General features: G+C 37.3%; 3 protein-coding genes across 3 annotated transcripts in view; all 3 read left to right on the top strand.

The window, feature by feature from the left end:
- apolpp (retinoid- and fatty-acid binding glycoprotein apolipophorin) overlaps positions 1–12,066 on the top strand; it is a 13,324-nt gene extending 1,258 nt beyond the window's left edge. Inside the window, exons 4-19 of the mRNA XM_011495720.1 lie at positions 586–5,163; positions 5,338–5,844; positions 5,944–6,124; positions 6,226–6,442; positions 6,792–7,084; positions 7,227–7,421; positions 7,550–7,776; positions 7,878–8,370; positions 8,461–8,645; positions 9,102–9,322; positions 9,401–9,974; positions 10,288–10,532; positions 10,649–10,892; positions 11,060–11,430; positions 11,612–11,766; positions 11,879–12,066. Of these exons, the coding sequence (XP_011494022.1) occupies positions 586–5,163; positions 5,338–5,844; positions 5,944–6,124; positions 6,226–6,442; positions 6,792–7,084; positions 7,227–7,421; positions 7,550–7,776; positions 7,878–8,370; positions 8,461–8,645; positions 9,102–9,322; positions 9,401–9,974; positions 10,288–10,532; positions 10,649–10,892; positions 11,060–11,430; positions 11,612–11,766; positions 11,879–12,066 (8,874 nt within the window). The remainder of the gene's footprint in view (positions 1–585; positions 5,164–5,337; positions 5,845–5,943; positions 6,125–6,225; positions 6,443–6,791; positions 7,085–7,226; positions 7,422–7,549; positions 7,777–7,877; positions 8,371–8,460; positions 8,646–9,101; positions 9,323–9,400; positions 9,975–10,287; positions 10,533–10,648; positions 10,893–11,059; positions 11,431–11,611; positions 11,767–11,878) is intronic.
- Positions 12,067–12,149: 83 nt separating this feature from the next.
- Positions 12,150–14,034, top strand: LOC105364849 (apolipophorins-like; the record flags this gene model as incomplete). Its single annotated transcript, XM_011502882.1, has 5 exons — positions 12,150–12,296; positions 12,480–12,674; positions 12,775–13,020; positions 13,184–13,399; positions 13,489–14,034. Coding segments are annotated over 5 exons (825 nt in total), but the record flags the coding sequence as incomplete, so codon positions are not given.
- A 150-nt stretch (positions 14,035–14,184) lies between these two features.
- Positions 14,185–20,066, top strand: LOC105364838 (uncharacterized). Its single transcript, XM_011502871.1, has 8 exons — positions 14,185–14,272; positions 14,381–14,520; positions 14,615–14,733; positions 15,330–15,541; positions 15,632–15,708; positions 15,777–16,004; positions 19,486–19,629; positions 19,848–20,066. Exons 1-8 carry the CDS (start codon positions 14,185–14,187, stop codon positions 19,992–19,994), a joined length of 1,155 nt encoding a protein of 384 aa, XP_011501173.1. The 3' UTR covers positions 19,995–20,066.
- Positions 20,067–20,134: the final 68 nt, after the last annotated feature.

Below are 20,134 nucleotides of genomic sequence, written 5' to 3'. Positions count from 1 at the left end.
AAACAGACACGTACACAGATGCGTAGTTCATACGATTTCTTATAATATCACGGATTTATCGTCTATACATTTTTACAAGTTACGATTAATAAATAGGAACTATCGTTTCAAATCACTTAATTATTTTAATCGACTAATAATGATATTTATTGATTATTTAAATTTATATTAAAGTTAAGAAATTAATATCAGGATTCGTTTCGACAAATTTAGATAATTTTACTTTGTAATACCATAAGTTATATTTTATTAGAATTATTTTCATAAGGTTCATAAGAACTTGTAATGAATATATACGTAACAACTTTTAATGAAACGTATTTTTTGAGTATTAAAAGCAAATTTTTTTCTCTAAATATACATATTAAAAACAAAAAAACAAAAAAAAAAACAGAACAAGTATTGCACTTGAAGCATAAGTAATCGAAATTCTTTATATAGAAAAAGTATCAGGATAAAAATTTTAAATTTAAAAATAAAAATATTAATCTAAATTTACATATATATATATATATATATATTGTATATATTGTATATATTGTATATATTGTATATATTGAAGATGTGTATATTTGCTCGTTTCAGATTGACGTTCTTGGTGGTTGCCTCACAGATTTTACTTTCACCAAAGAGGGCGACGTACAAATTGTACATAAAAACAGAAATTTAAATCACTGCTCTAATAGGGAAAATATTAAGCAAGGACTGTTTTCGGGCGTGGTCAATCCCTCAGCTGGAATTCAATCTACTCCCCTCGTCGGAGCTCACCAAGAAGTTCAGCTGCGATTTAAGAACGGAGTTCTCGAGAAGGCCGTCTCAACGGAAACATATAAGCTTAGGCCTTTTAGTAATGGCGATGCTGGAGCTAAGACAGTTATTGAAACGACATTAACGTTCAAGGGGAAAAAGGAGGACAGTCCAACCGCACCCGTATCACTGCCAAAATCACTAATTTTCGAGCCCCCTCATCCAGTAATTAAATCATCAGTGGAGAGCATTGAAAAAGCTTTGCAGCCAATTCACAAGGATGATGCGGAAGCTGTGAAACCAGAGGAAGCGCGAAAATTTTCCGAACTTATCAGAGTTTTGCGAACTAGTAACAAAAACGACATTCTCACGGTTTACCATAGAATAAAAGCTGGCGCCGGCTATGACAAAGAAAGGGACAAGAACGCCCTTTTGGATGCACTGTACCGCACTGGTACTGGCGAGTCTGCCGAGGTCGTTGTCGAGCTCATCAAAAATAAGGAAATCAGCCATTTGCAAGCCCTTCTTTATTACAGCAATCTTGCTTTCATTCAGCACGTGAATCTAGCGTCGGTGACGGCTATAGTGACGCTTTTGGATCAGCCGAATTTGGCGCGCGTAGGATATCTCGGTATCGGTCAAATAATCGGCAGATACTGCCAATATCATTCCTGTCAAAATGTCCCTGAAATTAAGAGTGCGTTGGAGAAGATCGTGGCCAAGGTTAAAGACGGAAAAGCCGACAAACGCTCGGATGAAAATGTCATCGTCGCTGCATTAAAAGGCCTGGGTAACGCTAAGTATCTCGACGACGCAACGTTGGAAAAGCTCGCGAATATCGCGGCAGACAAGGGGGTTCGCAATCGGGTTCGCGTCGCTGCGATCGAAGCTTTACCAACTAAATGCTCGATGGTTTGGAAAAATGTACTTTTCAAGACCTTTGCCGATCAAGAGGAGGATAGCGAAATTCGAATCAAAACTTATCTATCATTTGTCTCGTGTCCTTGCGTCAAGGTTGCGAAAGAGATCAAGGAGGTATTGGATAACGAGAAAGTTTATCAGGTCGGATCTTTCATAACTTCGCACTTGCGTAATCTTCGAGCATCGGCCGATCCGTTTAAGCAAGATGCCAAGGCGCACTTTGGCCAAATAAAGTCACGCACGAAATTCCCCGAGGATTTTCGTAAGTTTTCATTCAACAATGAATTATCTTACAGCTTAGATGCTTTCGGAATTGGCGCTACAGCCGAGAGGAACGTTATCTTCAGTCAAAATAGCTTCGTTCCGCGCTCGGCGACATTGAACTTAACCACGGAAATCTTCGGGCACTCTTTCAATTTCTTAGAGCTGAGCACGCGCGCCGAGAATCTCGATCGTTTAATCGAGCATTTCTTCGGGCCTAAGGGCACCGTTGCCGTTCAGAAGCCGCTGGATATTGCAAAGAATGCCTACAGGGGCTTAAACGAGCTGCCGTTATATATTTTGAAACGCTTCGAGACCAGCATGCGGGCAAAACGCGACGTAAAGCAAGCGGATCTCGACAAGTTTTCTAATAGCGTGCAATTGAGAGGTAACGAGGTCGATGAAAATGTCGATCTTGATTTGTCGATTAAATTGTTTGGCGCTGAATTGGCATTTTTGAGTTACGAAGGTACGGGCAAGACGTACAATTCCCAGCAAATCGTTGATAAAATTTTTTCATGCTTCGATCAAGCCGTTAACAAGATAAAAAACTTAAATTACGATATTGAAAAGCACATTTACTTCCTTGACGCTGAATTCATCTATCCGACCGGATTGGGCGTTGCTCTGAATTTGGGACTTACTGGCTCAAGCGTTGTACGCACAAAGATCAACAGCAAAATTGACATTCCGGCAATCTTCAAGAATCCGAAGAACGCTGCTGTTAAAATCGCCATCGAGCCAAGTGCGTCCGTGGAATTGGTTGGCGATATCGTTGTCGCCGATGGTTTTGGAGCCGAATCGGGAATAAAGCTCGTAACAACATTGCACACTGCCACTGGTTACGATTTAAATGTTAAGAACCTCGATGGTAAGGGCATCGACGTGAGTCTCGGAGTACCAAAGAGAAAGCAGGAAATAATTAGTATATCAAGCGATGTATTGTACAGTAGCGGCAAGCCGAACAATTACAGCCCCGTTAAGTTTAGCAAGGGAAAGGAGAGATCGGATTGCTTTGATCAATTCACCGCCCCATTGGGATTCACCGTCTGTGGCCACATTTCTTATCCGTACGATAATATCGCCGCTTTACAAAAGAAACCCCTGTATCCACTCAACGGGCCCTTCAAATTCTACGTGACCGTCGAAAACAATGACGTAACCAGTTATCATTTCAAGGCTTTGTATAATGATAAAAATCCTAAAGATCGCTCATTGGAGATTCTTCTGGAAACGCCGAATAGCCGAACGAGCCGTTATGTTTCTCTTATGTTGCAGGCTGCCGTCGAGCCAGAATTTAAAGTTAAATTTTTATTCGATTCGCCGATTAATAAAGCATCGGCGGAGGCTCTCGTTAAACGAGACGCCCAAGAGCAGAGTTTGACGGTGACGATTAGAAACGGGCAAATCGAATATTTTGCGCGCGTTGGAGTTGAGGCGCTAGGGGGAAGTAAATATAAGCCTGTTTTGGAATACAAAGTCCCCGAGCACATTGAGAAGCTCGCTGGCTTGAAAGCCGATAAGAAGGCAAGTGGCAAGGGAGGCCAAGTTCATCAAGTCGAGGGAAGCGTGGAAGTGGCCGATCACGATGGCGGCAAGAAGTACGTATTCAACGACGTTCAATTGATCTCAAATGGTCATAAGATTATTGGAATCGATGGCAATGCCGTCTCCACCCCAAAGTCCATTGAGATCGACGTGAGCCTCAGCTACACGAATGAAAAATTAGGTTTTAAAGTCGATGGGAAGCGTCTTGGAGAGCATCAGTATGTGCTATCAGCCTCCGCCTTACCATCCAAGAATCCGGAAAATTCATTCGGCATCGAATGGGACTATCATCGCCAAAAGACACGATGGGATCATAAATTTGCCTTTGTACAGGGCGCTGACTTGAAATCGAATGATCATCGACTGCAGCTCACCCAGAGCGCTGAATATAATTTCGAGCCCAGCCAATTTTCATTATCAACGAAGAACAAGCTCACTTATCCGAAAGCAGCGCTCGTGGTGAAATTTGACGGTGCCTTGAACAAACAGTCCTTAAAAACCGAAGCGGAATTTAAATATGATAAATTCAAATTCGGGGCGGAACTTGCTGGTAAAATAAATGTCAACAAAGTCGGTGACTATGACGTTGAATTCAATGCCGAAGTTCTTGAAAATAAAGTGAAGCTTTTATCGAAGAGATCGATTGTCGACGAGACGACAAGTAAATTTGAAAATCTTTTAAAATTAACGCCCGGCGGTACGTATCAAGCCGACGCGACAATCAAGTGGCAAGTGAAGAAAAATGACGTCAACGTAGTCGTTGGAGCGGATATTAATCTTAATAGCAAGAAAATCAAGCTGGATACGGGTTTTGAGCACGTGCCCGAGAAACTCAACAATTACGTTCAAATAATTGGCAACGGGGTTAAGTATGTCGATTACAGTCTAAAGATTCATAAAGGACTGGAGCCCACGGGTGATCTTATTCTTAATTTGAAGAATTATTTGACAACCAGCGGCCATTTTGCGTATAAAAGCGGCACGGGCAATGCCGAAATTACAATTAATATCCCGAAAATTAATCGGGAAATAAAGGGCGACGGGATCGTTAGCATATCAGGTAGCAAATATAATGCAAAATTAGGACTTGCTTACGATGCCAGTAAGGATCCGAGCAAAAAAATCGAGATAAACACAATGACCGATTTGACAAGGAATTCGATCTCATCGAACAACGTTATTAAAATTTTGACGTACAAGACCGAAGTCAATTTGTTGGGAAACCGCGAGGGCGACCTATACAATGGCAAGCAAAACGGAATCGTCGACATTCTGTTGCCGAATGGCCGATATTTAATGTGGAAAATCGATCGCACAGCCGCGAGAAAAGATGATAAAATTGAAGCTAAGGGCATGTTCGAGGTAGCCGATTACGTAACCAAGGGCGGCGAGGGCAAAAAATTAATCGTTAACTTCAATGCTAATATCGCGAGTGTAAAGGAGCGACTGTTCGATACTGCCTATCAGATTAAATATGTCCATAACAATGGCAAGGATCTCATACTCGATATAACGGGCAAGAATCTCGCGCAACCCAATTCGGAAAAGAAATCCGGAGCAGCGAACGTCAAAGTATCGGGCAGTTTCGTTCCATACACAGCTGGCGTCACCGCCGCAGCCGACTATGAACGCAAAAACGTCGCTTTCAAGGGCACCGCTTATAGAGGGAGCGACTTTGTCATCGAGGTAAAACGAAAATCATCATTTATTCATTATTAATCGACGCCTCGAACCATTAAATTTCATCCGACAATGCAAATCAAACACTAATAAAAACAATGAAAAAACAGGAACAAAACATAATAATTTTTCCCTGTATTATTAAGCGCCAATTAAACATTTTTCCTTTTTTATTTTTAGAGTAACGTAAATTATGCATTTGGAAACGAAATTGACAAGCCGACGACGTATAAGGGCGACGTCCAAGCTAAGCTTCCTAGTGACGTATTGAAGAACATTAAACTCGAATTTGATAATTCCATGCTTATTGTTAAAGACGGCAATGTAGAAATTACTCGATCGAAAATACTGACGTACAATGATAATAAGAAAATAAAAATCGATACTCATTACAAGCACTCGGGTGAATATAATTTCGAGGCTCTCGGTACGTTCGCCCGTACATTCTCATTGTCGCTCAAAGTGCTGGACAAGCCAACTCTAACCGTCAATGAAAATTATAATCACGATTTGACCGGAGATTTGAAGAAAATCCAAGAGAAGGGAAGCATCAAATTTGGCGATAAGGAAGTTACGAGTAACGTCGATTTACAATGGCTACCTGAATTCAATAAGGTTTCGGTAAATGGAAAATTCACCACCCCGTTCGAGAAGTTGAAGAACATCGATCTTCAAGTCGATCACAAGGTGCTTCATTATCATATCATATATTTATCATTTATATGGCAGATGAGCTTGTATGTCGGCAAACAATGTAAAGTACATATAACGTTAAATTACTTATAGAGGGACAATGAAAAATCAAGAAAAACAGAAGTTTCTCTTACCGTCGATGGTGTCAAATATACGCAAACGACTGCAATTGAATTAGAGGAGGCGCCTGGAATTCACTTGGTTTTCACATATCCGGCAGGAAAAACCGAGCTCTTGGCTAAGTTTAAGAAACTAGGAGAGAACGAGTATTCCGGTATTTACTCACTTGTTTCATATCATTCCAATATTATTCAATAACGCGCACACGCGCATAGCAATAAATTGCATATCATTCTTTCATCTTTGTTTATTCAGGCGATTATAAATTGCTGACACCCAAGGGATTCATTACCGTCGATGGCCGCGTTAAATTGGAAAGCGTCGATGACTTTGTCCTCAATGTTAACTTTGACAGCGATAAGTTTAAGTATCGTAAAATTCATGCAGAAATTGCAAATAAACCGAGTTCCCAAGATGGACGAAGAATTTTCATTACAGTTACGAGCGAGGGCAAAAATCTCGTTACTGGAAGGTAAAAATTACCAATTAAGAGCGTATAACAATTGTAGGATTGAAAATTTTTCGGTAAAAAACCAAAAAAACAAAAACAAAAAACAAAACAAAAAAAAAACAAAAAAACAAAACAAAAACAAAACAAAAACAAAACAAAAAAAAAAAAACAAAACAAAAACAGAACAAAAAAAGCAAAAACAAAACGAAAAAAACGAATGAAACGAAAGAAACAAAGAAACAAAATTCATTATTTAGCATTATTTGCAATTATAAATCATCGTCGTTTCGTCATTTACCATTAGCCGTTGTTCTAAATTCTACATTGAAAACGTGCGAAAATTAATGCCGCGATAATTTATAATGCGCAGCACGAATTACAAAAGGCACGAAGAGGACAAGAAAGTGACTCTTGAGGGTAGCGGCAGCCTCAAGGTCGGCGAGAACACAAAAAGTTCCTCTTTCAAGTACGTCCGTAAGCAACTGACGCGCGAGTCCGACAAGGAAGTCGGAGTCGCCATTATACTGAATACAAGCTTTGGACGTTCGGCGATCGTCGGCGAGCTCAAACTCTCCGACAAGGAGGTGCACGTGTTTAACAGCTACTGCGAGCAGAGCAAAGATTGCGCGCACTTCAAGCTCCAGTCGACCCTCGATACCGACCGTACGTCACCAATTAACGATTACATATTAATATTCTAATAATAATAATAATAATAATAATAATAATAATAATAATAATAATAATAATAATACGATAATACGGACCCAAGCGTGAACATTCAATGAATCTCAATTTGCCTCAGATCTGACTCATTTGAATCACAATCTTCAAGTCGAAGTGAATCTTAAGAAATTCAACGTACCCGTCGAGTTTGGACTTATGTCCGGCACGAAGTATGCCGACTATTCGTTAGATCATCAAGCCAATCTTTATCTTCATTCCTCCAAGGATCGCACCCAGTATACTTATCACGTTTATTTCAATAAGCGCGAGTCCGGTAAGCGAGACATCTCTTCTCTAAATTATAATCGAGTTTGTTATTATTATAATATAGTGGGAGCGGCCTGTCTCCTCCCGCGCCGTTAAACAATTTTATAAATTCCTCAAAAATTCATTGTTCGACAGCTGCGGTACTATCACTACCCAGTCGCGAGTTGGCCATTGTTGCCTTCCACGATGTTCCCGCCATTAAACATTCCGGGGCTTACAAGATCGATGTGTCCTTGTATTTGGATAGAAAGAACAAGCCTGCCGAGAAAACGAGTCTCATATGCTCTGGCGACATCAACGTTGACAAGAATACCGTAGCGATTAACGGTGAAGCCAAATTTACTTATCCGTTCCAAACTAAGGTACACCAACAAACAGCGCCAACATTCACTCGTACTATATAACAATTGTCACTCAAAGGCATTAATTGAATTGGATTTCATTATCTTTTCTTTTCCAACAGGATATGATTGTGAAAGGAAAATTGCACGTGGGCGGTGAACAGTTACTCGATGCCAATGTGGACATCGACGTATTTAATACGAAAAACGACAAGATCATTGCTACCGCTAAGCTCGTTCGCGTCGCACAGCCCAAAGGTTATAACGTTACGAGTAATTTCAATTTACGTAGCAAGGGACAACAATTGGACGTTAAAGTTGACCAGCACTACGCAGTCAAGCCATACTCCATTGATCTTGGATCAGCGATATTCTACACGGATAAGAATCAAAAACCAAAATCTCTCGGCGCCTATCTTATAGCTAATCTCGAACAAATCGATCTATTTGCCTACATACCGGATAAGGAGCTTGTCAAATCTCACACAGCCATAAGCGTCTCAAAGCATTCGCACAAATTCGAGACTGAATTCTCTCTGCTCGGCAAACCACCCGTTGCTATAAATTACGAGCTCAAGGACTACAATAGTTTTACATTCGACTTGGGCCGTAAAGGTAAATTGCTGTCATTTGATTTCATCATTATTATATCGTTTGCAATTGCGTTACTCGTCGATAAAGCGTTGGTGAATGTTTTCTGCTTAGACGATGGGAAGAATAAGATCGTTGCCAATGGGAAAGTTGTTCTTGGGCAGCTTGCTGAAATTCATGCCGATGCCTTCAAAGATGGAAGCAAATTAGATTTGTTCCATCTATTAATACATCTGGACGAGGGCAAATTTATGAAGCCCGACTTTGCTTACAACAACAAGAACATTATCGCCACAGTGGTAAATAGAAAACCATACCATCTGTCTTATTACAGTCTGACAAATCTAACTAATCTAACAAACCTAACAAACCTAACAAATCTGAAAAATCTGACGAATCTGACAAATCTAACGAATCTAACGAATCTAACGAATCTAACGAATCTAACGAATCTAACAAACCTAACAAACCTAACAAATCTGGAAAATCTAACAAATCTAACGAATCTAACGAATCTAACGAATCTAACAAACCTAACAAACCTAACAAATCTGAAAAATCTGACGAATCTAACAAACCTAACGAATCTAACAAATCTGACAAATCTAACGAATCTAACAAACCTAACAAATCAACTCACTCTCTCTCTCTCTCTCTCTCTCTCTCTCTCTCTCTATTTGTTTGTTTGTTTGTCTGTTTGTTTGTTTTTTTTATATAATTTATATAAATTTTTAATTGTTATGAATTGTGCACAGAATAAATTCCGCGAGCAGATCGTCGAGCGGATTAAGCAACTTAAACAAGTTAGCGAGGGAATTGGCAAGGAAGTTGTCGCTGAACTGACAGACTTTTTTGAACATCTGAAAAAGGCTAAACCAAGCTTCAAGCCCTTAGTAACGTACTTTGAGGCCGAGCTGGTCAAACTTAAAAATGAACTTCACGCTGATCAAACAATTAAAGAAATTCAAGACATTCTGTAAGCTCTTGAGAGATTGATTATTCACTATATTCACTCACTATATTCATAAATAACGAAACTATGTGAAAATTACAGGAATAAGACGTTCGGTGGACTTATAGCGGCGATCACCGAGACCGTAAAGAAATTCGCTGAACATTTTGAAGAGCTGCAGGAGCAACTTAACGATATCTGTAATAAATTGCAACAAGCCATCAAATCGACATATCCGCAATTGAAGGAATCATTCGACAAAGTTTTTAAAGTTTGCGTAACCGTGTTCGACACGGCCTGCAAATTGGCCACAGCTTACGTCGAGGCCATTCTCAAAGTCTTGAACGAGCATCAAAAGGACATTGAAGAGCTAGTATCCGTCGCATCGGAGCTCATCCAAGACATCGCGAAAATCGTTGTCAAGGGCGCGACTCAAATTGAAAAAGAAGTGAAAGAATTCGTCCAGTTGCTGGTACAGCAGGTCCGGGCACTTCCTATTTATGAAGTAGCGCAGAGGATGCTGAAGGAGATCGTTAATTACAGACTGCCCGACTACATTATCGGCCCAATCGAGGAATTCTGCAACAACATCAAAAACTTATTGCCTACGCAAGAATTGAAAGATTTCTTCACCACTGTTTACAACTACATTCTTAAGCACGTCAAGCACCACGATGTACGTTGTTATTTAGAATTCGTAAGCCTTTATCATTGAACTGTCGAGTGAAAAATTAATTCGTACTTTATCATGACTGTAATAGTAAGCATCGGCGATGAGATATAATTTATCGAGAGAGAGAGAGAGAGAGAGAGAGAGAGAGAGAGAGAGAGAGAGAGTAACAATAGTAAAAATGGAAAAATGTCGATGTTATAGCGATGTTTGATAAATTCACTCCTCTAGTTATCTATTAAATTTCTTATAACGTAATATCGTTGATAATGCAATGTCGTGCATTATTTTTAAAATGCTTTATTATTATTGATCATAGGTTGACGATTCGAGCGAAGTGAAGAAGATCTACTCTCAAGCTTGGAATGCAATTCGCTCGATTATTCATCTTTTACAGTCGCACGCCACCGTCGAGAATGTTTTTGGCTTCTTGGAGACTCAATTCCCAGTCGATATTAGTTACTTAAGAAAATTGCCCGGCCTTTCGACTATCCGATTGTCCGTACTGAAACTATTGCTCAATCGCGAACTTCCATCAGTCTCCGATCTTTACTACGTTTACAGGTTAATATATACTTAACATATGTATTGGCACTATTTTGTTTTTTGTTTATTGTTTTTTATTTTTGTAATGCCCATTCAATCATCTATATATATATATTAATTTTGCGTATCCTTAGGCCAATTCATCATGCTCACGATATGTTTCCACCATCCAAGAAATACGGATTTTTCGGCGACGGAGGCTACGTCATTACATTCGATGGCAGACAATTCGTATTCTCGGGAACTTGCAACTACATACTGGCGCAAGACATGCAAGATGGAAACTTCTCTGTCGTTGGAGAATACGCTAATGGTAATCTTGTTAGCGTCACCATTACCGAGCCAGGCGAAAGTGCCACGATTAAGAGTAACGGGAACGTACGTAATTAACTTGTAATCCTCGATAGCTTTAACCCCTACGGACTAATAAAATTTCTTCTTCTTATTTCTCCTCCTCCTCCGTCTCCTCCTCCTCCGTCTCCTCCTCCTCCTCCCCCCCCCGTCCACATCCACATCAACATCCCCTTTTAATTTTCTATACTTAGATACTGATTAACAATAAGCCAGCCGATTATCCAGCAAGTACAAAGAATTTAGAAGCCTATTTGGCTACGCCATTCCGAAGAATTAAATCGAAATATGGAGCTAAAGTTGTGTGCAAGATCGGCTCGGGCTTGTATTGTTACTTGAAAGTATCAGGATTCTATCATGGCAGACTTCGGGGTCTTCTCGGAGATGCCAATAACGAGCCATCCGATGATTATATCCTACCAAGCGGTAAAGTAACTGCGAGTACCAGCGATTTTGGAAACGCTTACAAGCTCAATCCGTCGTGCGCCGCGACATCGTCTAAGGAAGGCGAGGCAGCTCGAGCTCCAATTTGTTCCAAATACTTCTCCAGCGACTCCAAATTAAGGTTCATACGACACAATCGATTATATCTTATTGTTTGAGCTGATTGACGAGTTTTTTCTTTTCTTTTACTTCTCTTTTTCTTTCTTTTTCATTGTACAATTGTGTTGAATTTTTTTATTGTTAATAACGTAGGAAGATGTATATATATATATATGTATGTATAATAATTTCTTTATTAACAGCTCGTGCTTCAATTACGTGGATCCTAAAGCATTCCGGCAGGTGTGCGATCAATTGATCGGCTCTGGACAGAAATCCGGAGCGTGCATCGCCGCGCATTCTTACACGGTACTCTGCTCATCACGGGATATATCGATCAATCCCCCGAAAGATTGCGGTACGTTGATTAAGTAAATTGCAGACGATTGGAAGGGCTGGTTTTGTAATGCCATCGATCGATGAAATTATTATTACATGATAATTATTATAAATTACTTTGGATATTGCAGTTCAGTGTAAAGTTGGAGATTCGTATATCGATGGTGGCGATAGCTTTAGCGTGAAGATCCCTAGAAAGCAGGCTGACATTATATTTGTTGTTGAGCAAGAGGCTGACAATGAAAAGGCTTTCAAAGAACTCGTGAAGCCTTTGATGGGCGAAATTAGAACTGAGCTGAAGCAGCAAGGAATTACGTAAGTTTGACAAGCACGCGTCGGTTACGACGTATTGCCGTATCGATTGTACATCCATTGGCTAATAGAAATTTTCATTATTTTTGAAGGGACGTTTTTATCGGTCTCATTGGCTTTGGCGAGGGTATGAAATGGCCGAGATATTACACATCCAATAATAACGTGAACATCGAAGGCGGCGATATTAATCACATGACGTTCAGCAATGTACGCGAGGCCTTGATATCGTTCCAGGTAATTCTAACGTAAAATCTCTCTACCGTAAGATAATTAAGATTAAAGGACTTTAATGAAAATAACAGCAACTGGCGTAAAATAATACATGTTTTTTTTTCTCTATCTCTATCTATCTCTCTCTCTCTCTCTCTCTCTCTCTCTATCTCTTTATCTCTCTTCTCCGAATGTTCCTTTACGTAGGACGCGAAAGAAGACAAGATAAGTTACAAGAAACTGAAATATCTGAGACAAAGATTGGACGTTGAGCTTGGTACGTTTAAAGTGACGGATGCGTATGAAGCAGCAATTAGGTATCCGTTTAGAGCAGCCGCAGCCAAAGTCGTGGTCGGGCTTATTAGCTTGCCCTGTGAAAAGAGTCCCTTATCTCCATTTTCGGTATATATCCTTTCGTCTAATCCTCTTACGATTTTTTACAATATTGATCCAAGATTGTCGTTTCACCTTCTTAATTGCCTTCGTACTCTTCATCTTGTAGTTCCAAGATTATAGACTTTTCCTTGGACGCGACGTGTATAATCAATTGGGTTTGACGTATTATCACGTGTCGCCCTTGAAGGACCTCGAGGTTTCGGGAAAACCACAGAAGAATGTCATTGGTTTTGACAAAGAGTACGCTTACACGTTTGCCGATAGCAAGAAGAAACCACTGGAAGGTAATGCAGAGTTGAAGAGTAATCTCGCACTCGCTGGGGCTGATGTTTGTGCCGTTTTTGCAGTTAACGTAAGCGTTAATTTAACATTTCATCTCTCTCTCCCTCTCTCTCCCTATGCCACATATATTTTGTATATTTCCTTTCCTGCATCGTCTTTAACGACGCAATCGATCCTAAATTGCTCCGTTCCATTGGCAGCCTCGTTATAACAATGTTGGATATTCATTGCAGACTGGTGGTGCAGCGTTTAGCACACACAACTTTTTGGAAGCGAAACCGAATCAACAAGCACAATACATCAAGGTGGCTGCTCGGAGAATAGCCGAGAATCTCGCCACGGTTGAGATTGACGAAGACTGCGTATGTGGTATCGAAGTTGCGGATGGTTATGCCGTCGAGTTAATTAGTCGTCCTCACTGTAAGGTCGTCAATCGACATGACAAAAGCGTAAGTATAAATTCAACCATTCGAGTTAATTTCTTTTAGCATTGTGTGAGAGATGCTTAACGGCTTATGGCCTATTTTCTATGTTGCAGAGGCATAAGCCAAAGGCTTAATTCCAATGGATAATGTTGGCGTTGCTTGATGGAATGACAATCGAACGACAATTAGTTAAGTCTAATGTATTTTTTAATTTACTATAATGACGCTAGAGTCCTTTTATACAGACGCAACAAACGAGTCGAAGGATCCGTTCGTTTACAACAGTCACTCTTTTTCCATTTTACAATTGACCGTCATCCAACATTTAAATAAGCTCGACGATATGTATTGTCAAAGTATTTAAATTCTTTAAACGTATTACAGTTTTCTCACACGATATATAATGAATTTTCATTTTGTAAATATAAGAAATACTCATTCCGGAGAAAATTTTTCTTCTTTTGCACTGGATTATGAAAATGAGGGCTGTTATAAGCGCGCGACTGCTAATGACTGAATTTTATCGAATTATTTTTATATGATTATAAAGAATAAGAATATTATGTAACGACGCGACGATGTATGTCTCTTTGTAAAAAGTACGTGATTACGTGCTACATGTACGCGATATACCATGAATTGTGAATAAATATGTAAACATAATTATTCTACTGTCTTTTGTCATTTGTCTCCTCTCCCATTACTCAATTTATCAATATTTCGATCGAAGGGAATAATACTATTTGACGATATCGCGATAAAAATCTCATTGTTATTTTGCGCAATATCAAATTAATCATACAATAAACATGTATCCACATCCACAATTGAACAGCTATCTAAATGGACTCAGTTTGCAGACGTCGAAAATAATTGTCAATCGAACAGTCTATAAAGGTTAAATTGCAATAATATATACCGGATTTTTTATGCAAACAATTATGAAAACAATTCCAATTTAATTAATAATGTTAATTATAATTAAATAATTAATTGATAATTTAGCCTTGCAAGAGAAATACACGCGTGGCGGCCGAAATTCAGAATTTTTACGAGTTACTTCGATACAACCACAATGCTTTGCTCCACATGTCGACGTAACGAGGGCAAAGTGTGGCTTTAAACAATTTGCATTGCCGAAACTCGTAAGACTTTTTCGTAATTGTAAAAATGCTCGAATATTTGATGAGGCCTGTTTAATTAATTGATAATCTTTAAATATAAATGTGATACATGAAGAATATGGAATTGGGTAGCGATGATCCTCTGATTGTAAGACAAGCGCTAACGACTTTAACGGATCTATTGTGTTATCCCGAGAAATTGTCCGAAGCTATTCAATTAAATATCCCCAACAGGTAGGTTACATCATCGATTCATTATATCCCTATTACTAGCTTATTACATTTTGATGAATTTTCTAATTATCCACACGAGGCAAATACATTTTTCTTTTCAATAAGTTAAGTCTTTCCTTTCCCACATCGATTCGTTCAAATTCATTTACAATGTCATTTACAATGTCCTACTTTATTATCGACAGATTTTCACTTTATTCATTACAACACGGTCAATGTGTAAAGTACACGCATATAAATTTCCAAATTGTATAGAGATAGTTTTCAAACAATAATAAGTAAGGATGAACAAAATGAAAAAAAAATTTTAAAAAAATCTAATGAAATATTTTGCAAATTATTCGCCTAATAAAGAAATGTGATAGTCGTGAATTGAATGTATTAAGCTTTGCGAATTTAGAAATAAAAATATTGAGAAATAACAGATTGTCATACGACATTATTAAAAGGACAAAAAAAAAACAAAAAAAAAAAAAAAAAAAAAAAAAAATGAGAGAAAAGAAAAGTTTTCACTTTTCCAACTTTACTACTTACCATTTTATAGCCCATAATAATTAGCCCTGAGATTTTCCGACAATAAGCAAAGCCTCGTACAGTCTAACAGATTTCTTAGTATCTAATGATCCTTACCTGCGGGAACGAGTGGCAATGGCTTATGCAACAATAGCAAATCAGGTATCGGGAAAGGAGGCAATTTTGAAGAATCTTACCACTGTCGCTAATTTATCGAGAGGCCTCGACGATTCTTTGGCAGCTGTGCGCTTGCAAGTAGCGCGTGTCCTGGAAGCTCTCGCTAACAACAATTCCGGTTTATTATCATATTAATATATCCTTGCCCATAAACATTTCTACGTTTTATTATTTTCATTACATTGTGCTTTGATTAATGTGCATGCAGCGGCGGATAAGCTGTGCATCTATGGTTTCGTGAAAGCTATAAGCGGAAAGCTTACCAACGAGAGAAAGGACATATTGGTAGATTATTTTTAGAATGACAATATAAAGTCCTAAGACAGATGATAATTTAAGCCTAATTTTTTCAGATCATTTATTTGAGCATATTGGAATTATTGTTTCATCGAAACAGCAAAGCAGCTGCCATAAAAAATGGCTCGTTTGACGAAATAGTGGCGTTGTTGAGTCGAAAAGACGAAATTCTTTTATGCAAATCATTGTCCTGTTTGCGCGTATTATGCGAGGATCTAAGCGGAAAACAAAAAGCACTCGAATTGGACTTACTAGTCAAATTGAAGGAATTGTTAACTGATAAAGTATGTTTTCCTAATTCAATGTCCCCTCTTAATTATATAATTACACATCTATATATACGCACACATAGCTTAACATTATAATAATATTAATTGAATTAAATACAAAATATTAATTGATTTTATGAATTTAAGATATTTTTAAGAATTTTATTAATATTATTAACGTAAATTAATTATTATAAATTTCATTTTTAATTACTTTATCTTAACGTAACGCAAACTTTATTCACGATAAAATTATATAAATAGTATAAGTCATTCGAATAATGTTTATGAACGAGACTTTAAAATTTATATTTGCTTTAAATTCATATTACCCTATCTTCAACAATAATATCATTAATTTCGATTAATTATTGTTAATAAACGTAATGTATACATGGTATATTAATGGTTAATATTACAATTGGATTAGCCATTGTATGTAATTGGACAAAAAAATAAAAAACTATTTTATAAGAGGGAGAGAGCTAAATAATATGAATAAAATTATTAAATACTTAAGTACTGTATATACAAATATACACTTAAAACATTTTTGATCATTTGAATTATATATTTACAATAATAAATTAATATGCATAATACAATTACCAAATAAATAAATAAATAAATATATATATATATATATATATATATATATATATATATTTATTAGAAAATCTATATTTTAATCGCTATTCAATATTAATTATAAAATTTTCGGTATTATAGATAGAAATGCCGATTATTATTAATAAAAGTATTGGTACATTTGAGACTCCAATCCAAATTTAATGGATTTATGTAATGCATAAAATAAAAAAAAAATATTATATATTTCAAAACGATGATGATATTTGCAATAATTGCATGTATAAATTAAAAAAAAAAATAAATAAATAAAATAAAATAAAATAAATAAATAAATAAATAAATAAATAAATAAATAATTACTTATAAATTATTATTTTTTCTATCGTGTAACTGGATTCTGTTTTCTTCGTTAACGTATCGAGTTAATGAGTCGATACGCATGAAATTTAATGTATAACGCCGGTTACTGAAAAATTTCAATGGAATTTTGAAGGAAGTAATACGATATATTTTAATCATATTTTCTTAATAAGTAAAGTTTTACAAGTACATTAAAGTTTATATAGAATCAAAGTTACTGTAATGATTTCATAGCTTGATTAACGAGGTATAAGCCAAGTAAAAAGCACACCTCCTTATGATTATGTAAATGTTGAAAACCTGAAAGGTGATAAAATATTATAATAATATAGATGGAACATTGAGCTTAACGCTATAATTAACTATTAAGCCAATGGCAACGAAGAAGATATTGAAATTAATTATAATGCACTAAGAACAAATCGATATTTAATGTCGAACATGCGTGTGAATGGCTGATTTTCCTCAATCATTTATGTTACTTATGTTTTTAAGTCTCCACGCGCACGCACGCACACACACACACACACACACACGCACACACAAAATACTCACTTAACAAGATTTCCTGTACGTTATTACGAATATATAAGAATAATAAGAAAAACTTTCCGTATATTTTAATATTTACAATCTCCGGTCTATATTAACTAGATCGAATCAATAAACAAACAATAAAGAACTGTGTTTCATACTATATTCATATACATATATTGAAATATATTTAAAATACTTAGATTTTTAGTACTATATAATTGTATTTTAATGCAATTTAAAGCGCAATGTATCATTAATTCTATTTATTCATATGATAAAGAATTTAATTGTATAAATAAATAGATGTATATGCATATATTAGTTAATAATTAATTCGCGTTACGTTTCTTTGTGTTTACAGCATAACCCGTATCTATAATTTTATTAAGGAAAATATCATCTGTTATATAAGAAATACAACGGTATTATTTGTATTCGAATAATTTATGTAATTCGATTTGTGCTTTAGAGAGCAATACACGTTTGCACAAGTTTGTATTCTTCAATCGATTATTCAAAAGACTTGATTTAACATTTAGCTGGTATTCAATTATAATATAAATATTTATTATTACTCTATTAAAGAAAAGAAAAAACTTTATTACTATTATTAGTCTCTCTAAATTTACTGGGGCATAATTGAATGCAATTATCTGCAATATATTTATGCTTTAATTTATTAGATATTCAGAAATATTCATTAATTGCTGAAATTACAATGTACCTTACCTTTTATAGTATGTTATAGTAAAATAATATTAAATTACTCAACAACATCTCCACGAATTAGTAATAAGCGTAATTTATTATTAATCATCATGATAATATTTAAAAGTTTCAAAAAGAAAATGAAAAGTAATTGGAAATATTTCATTACATGTCGTTTCTTAGATTGTCGTAGATCGTCAAATCTATCAATTTGTCATATACAAGCGTACAAGTCTTATACAATGCGATTGATAATTATCGATAAATTACTCCTGCTCGATTATTATAATTTACGACATTAATGTTTTTTAATTTTTTCTCGTTGTTACGTGCTGCAGACTTGTATCAATTCCATTAATTATACTACGCGCATACTTTTTCCAATCGATAATTTAAAAATTGATCGATGTCTCGACTAAAATTGCATGCGCACTACCAATAAGAATTACAGTATCGAAACAAATACACTCGGCAAATTAACAATTATTTTGAAAAGTGATTTGATTATAACGGCCGATTACCAATACTTTCACCGAATTAACGTTAAATCGGTATGTTGCGAGTGCATATAGGGCACACGTCGCGATATCAAGTGCCTTTATTAATTTTAAATAAATTCATTCCCAATGTATTATTGTAGGCAAGGAAAATTTCATAAAATATGGTTGGGCGACGTATTGTCGAGATGCAGGGACTAATATTTTAAAATATTAAACGATCCGATGAGATTTATATCCTATAGCGTGACATTAAATTTTCTCATTATCAGCGAACAACGAACAATGATGCAACATTCGTAAAAAGTGTGCTCAAAAGAAGGAGTGAAAACGTCGCGATTGCATTTCGGAAAAAGAGTCGTTATGAAAAATAATTAAGCTCGAGGGATCGTCGTGAGGAGGAAGATGTTAGGTAGGTGAGGTTTGTGTGTGTGTGTGTGTGTGTGTGTGTGTGTGTGTGTGTACGTGCTGGGATAGTGGATTGTTGGAGGTTGGGTAGAGAGAGAGAGAGAGAGTGAGAGGGGGGGTTAGGTAGGTAGGTAGGTAGGTAGGTAGGTAGGTAGGTAGGTAGGTAGGTAGGTAGGTAGGTAGGTAGGTAGATAGATAGATAGGTAGATAGGTAGATAGGTAGATAGGAGAGAGAGTGAGAGGGGGGGTTAGGTAGGTAGGTAGGTAGGTAGGTAGATAGATAGATAGGTAGATAGGTAGATAGGTAGATAGGTAGGTAGGCGAGGTAGGCGAGGTAAGTGAGGGAGTGAGTATAAGGAGATCTCGGTACTTTTTACATGTCAATGAATTTTCAGAGGGAGTATGTGAACCTTGAAGCAGCCCGGGTCATGTCGTTCATTACGATTACGAGTCGTGGCAAGCTGCGTCTCCTGGAGCTGAGGATGCCCTCCTTTCTGCTGCTCACGCTCACTCAGAAGTGCTGTCCCTCTCAGGAGCTGGTCCTTACGCTTATAAAGGCACTGTCAATAATAACTCGAGCGAGCTCTTAATTCGGTGACGCTTGCCTCGTCGTTACGTTGAAACCCACTACCATCGCCTCGACGTCGCATCTGCATTATGAATAATGCATGGTGCATAGCCTTGAGCTGCGTGGGTGGGATATGCGCGCGCGCGCGCAAGAGAGAAGGCTCTACTAAGTTCACTCCTGTCTTTACAGATTTTAACGAATGTCGCGGAGGCGCCCGAAGGTCGTAGAATGCTACTCAAGTACGAGAGCCTCATCGAGAACATCGCCGTCGGCAAGAACCAAGTGCTACAGAGACACAGGCAAACCCTTTTGGACGTCGTTCGATGGCGACCCTAGACCCCCACCCCATGTGCCGTACCCATGTCGTCGCATCACCAGTCATACTATATTACATTTATATATGCGCGCGGCTCTCTCTCTCTCTCTCTCTCTCTCTCTCTCTCTCTCTCTCTCTGCATATATATATATATATATAT

This window comes from Ceratosolen solmsi, unplaced genomic scaffold, assembly GCF_000503995.2.
Source record: "Ceratosolen solmsi marchali unplaced genomic scaffold, CerSol_1.0 scaffold10, whole genome shotgun sequence".
NCBI lineage: Eukaryota > Metazoa > Arthropoda > Insecta > Hymenoptera > Agaonidae > Ceratosolen > Ceratosolen solmsi.
Note: the sequence above shows the minus strand (reverse complement) of the source record. Positions and strands in the feature narration are given on the sequence as shown.

Coding starts and splice junctions, on each gene's coding strand:
- LOC105364838 (XM_011502871.1), top strand. CDS start 14,185: ATGTATCCACATCCACAATTGAACAGCTATCTAAATGGACTCAGTTTG. Junction 14,734..15,329: donor CAATTAAATATCCCCAACAG/GTAGGTTACATC, acceptor AGCCTCGTACAG/TCTAACAGATTTCTTAGTAT. Junction 16,005..19,485: donor AGGAATTGTTAACTGATAAA/GTATGTTTTCCT, acceptor ATGAATTTTCAG/AGGGAGTATGTGAACCTTGA.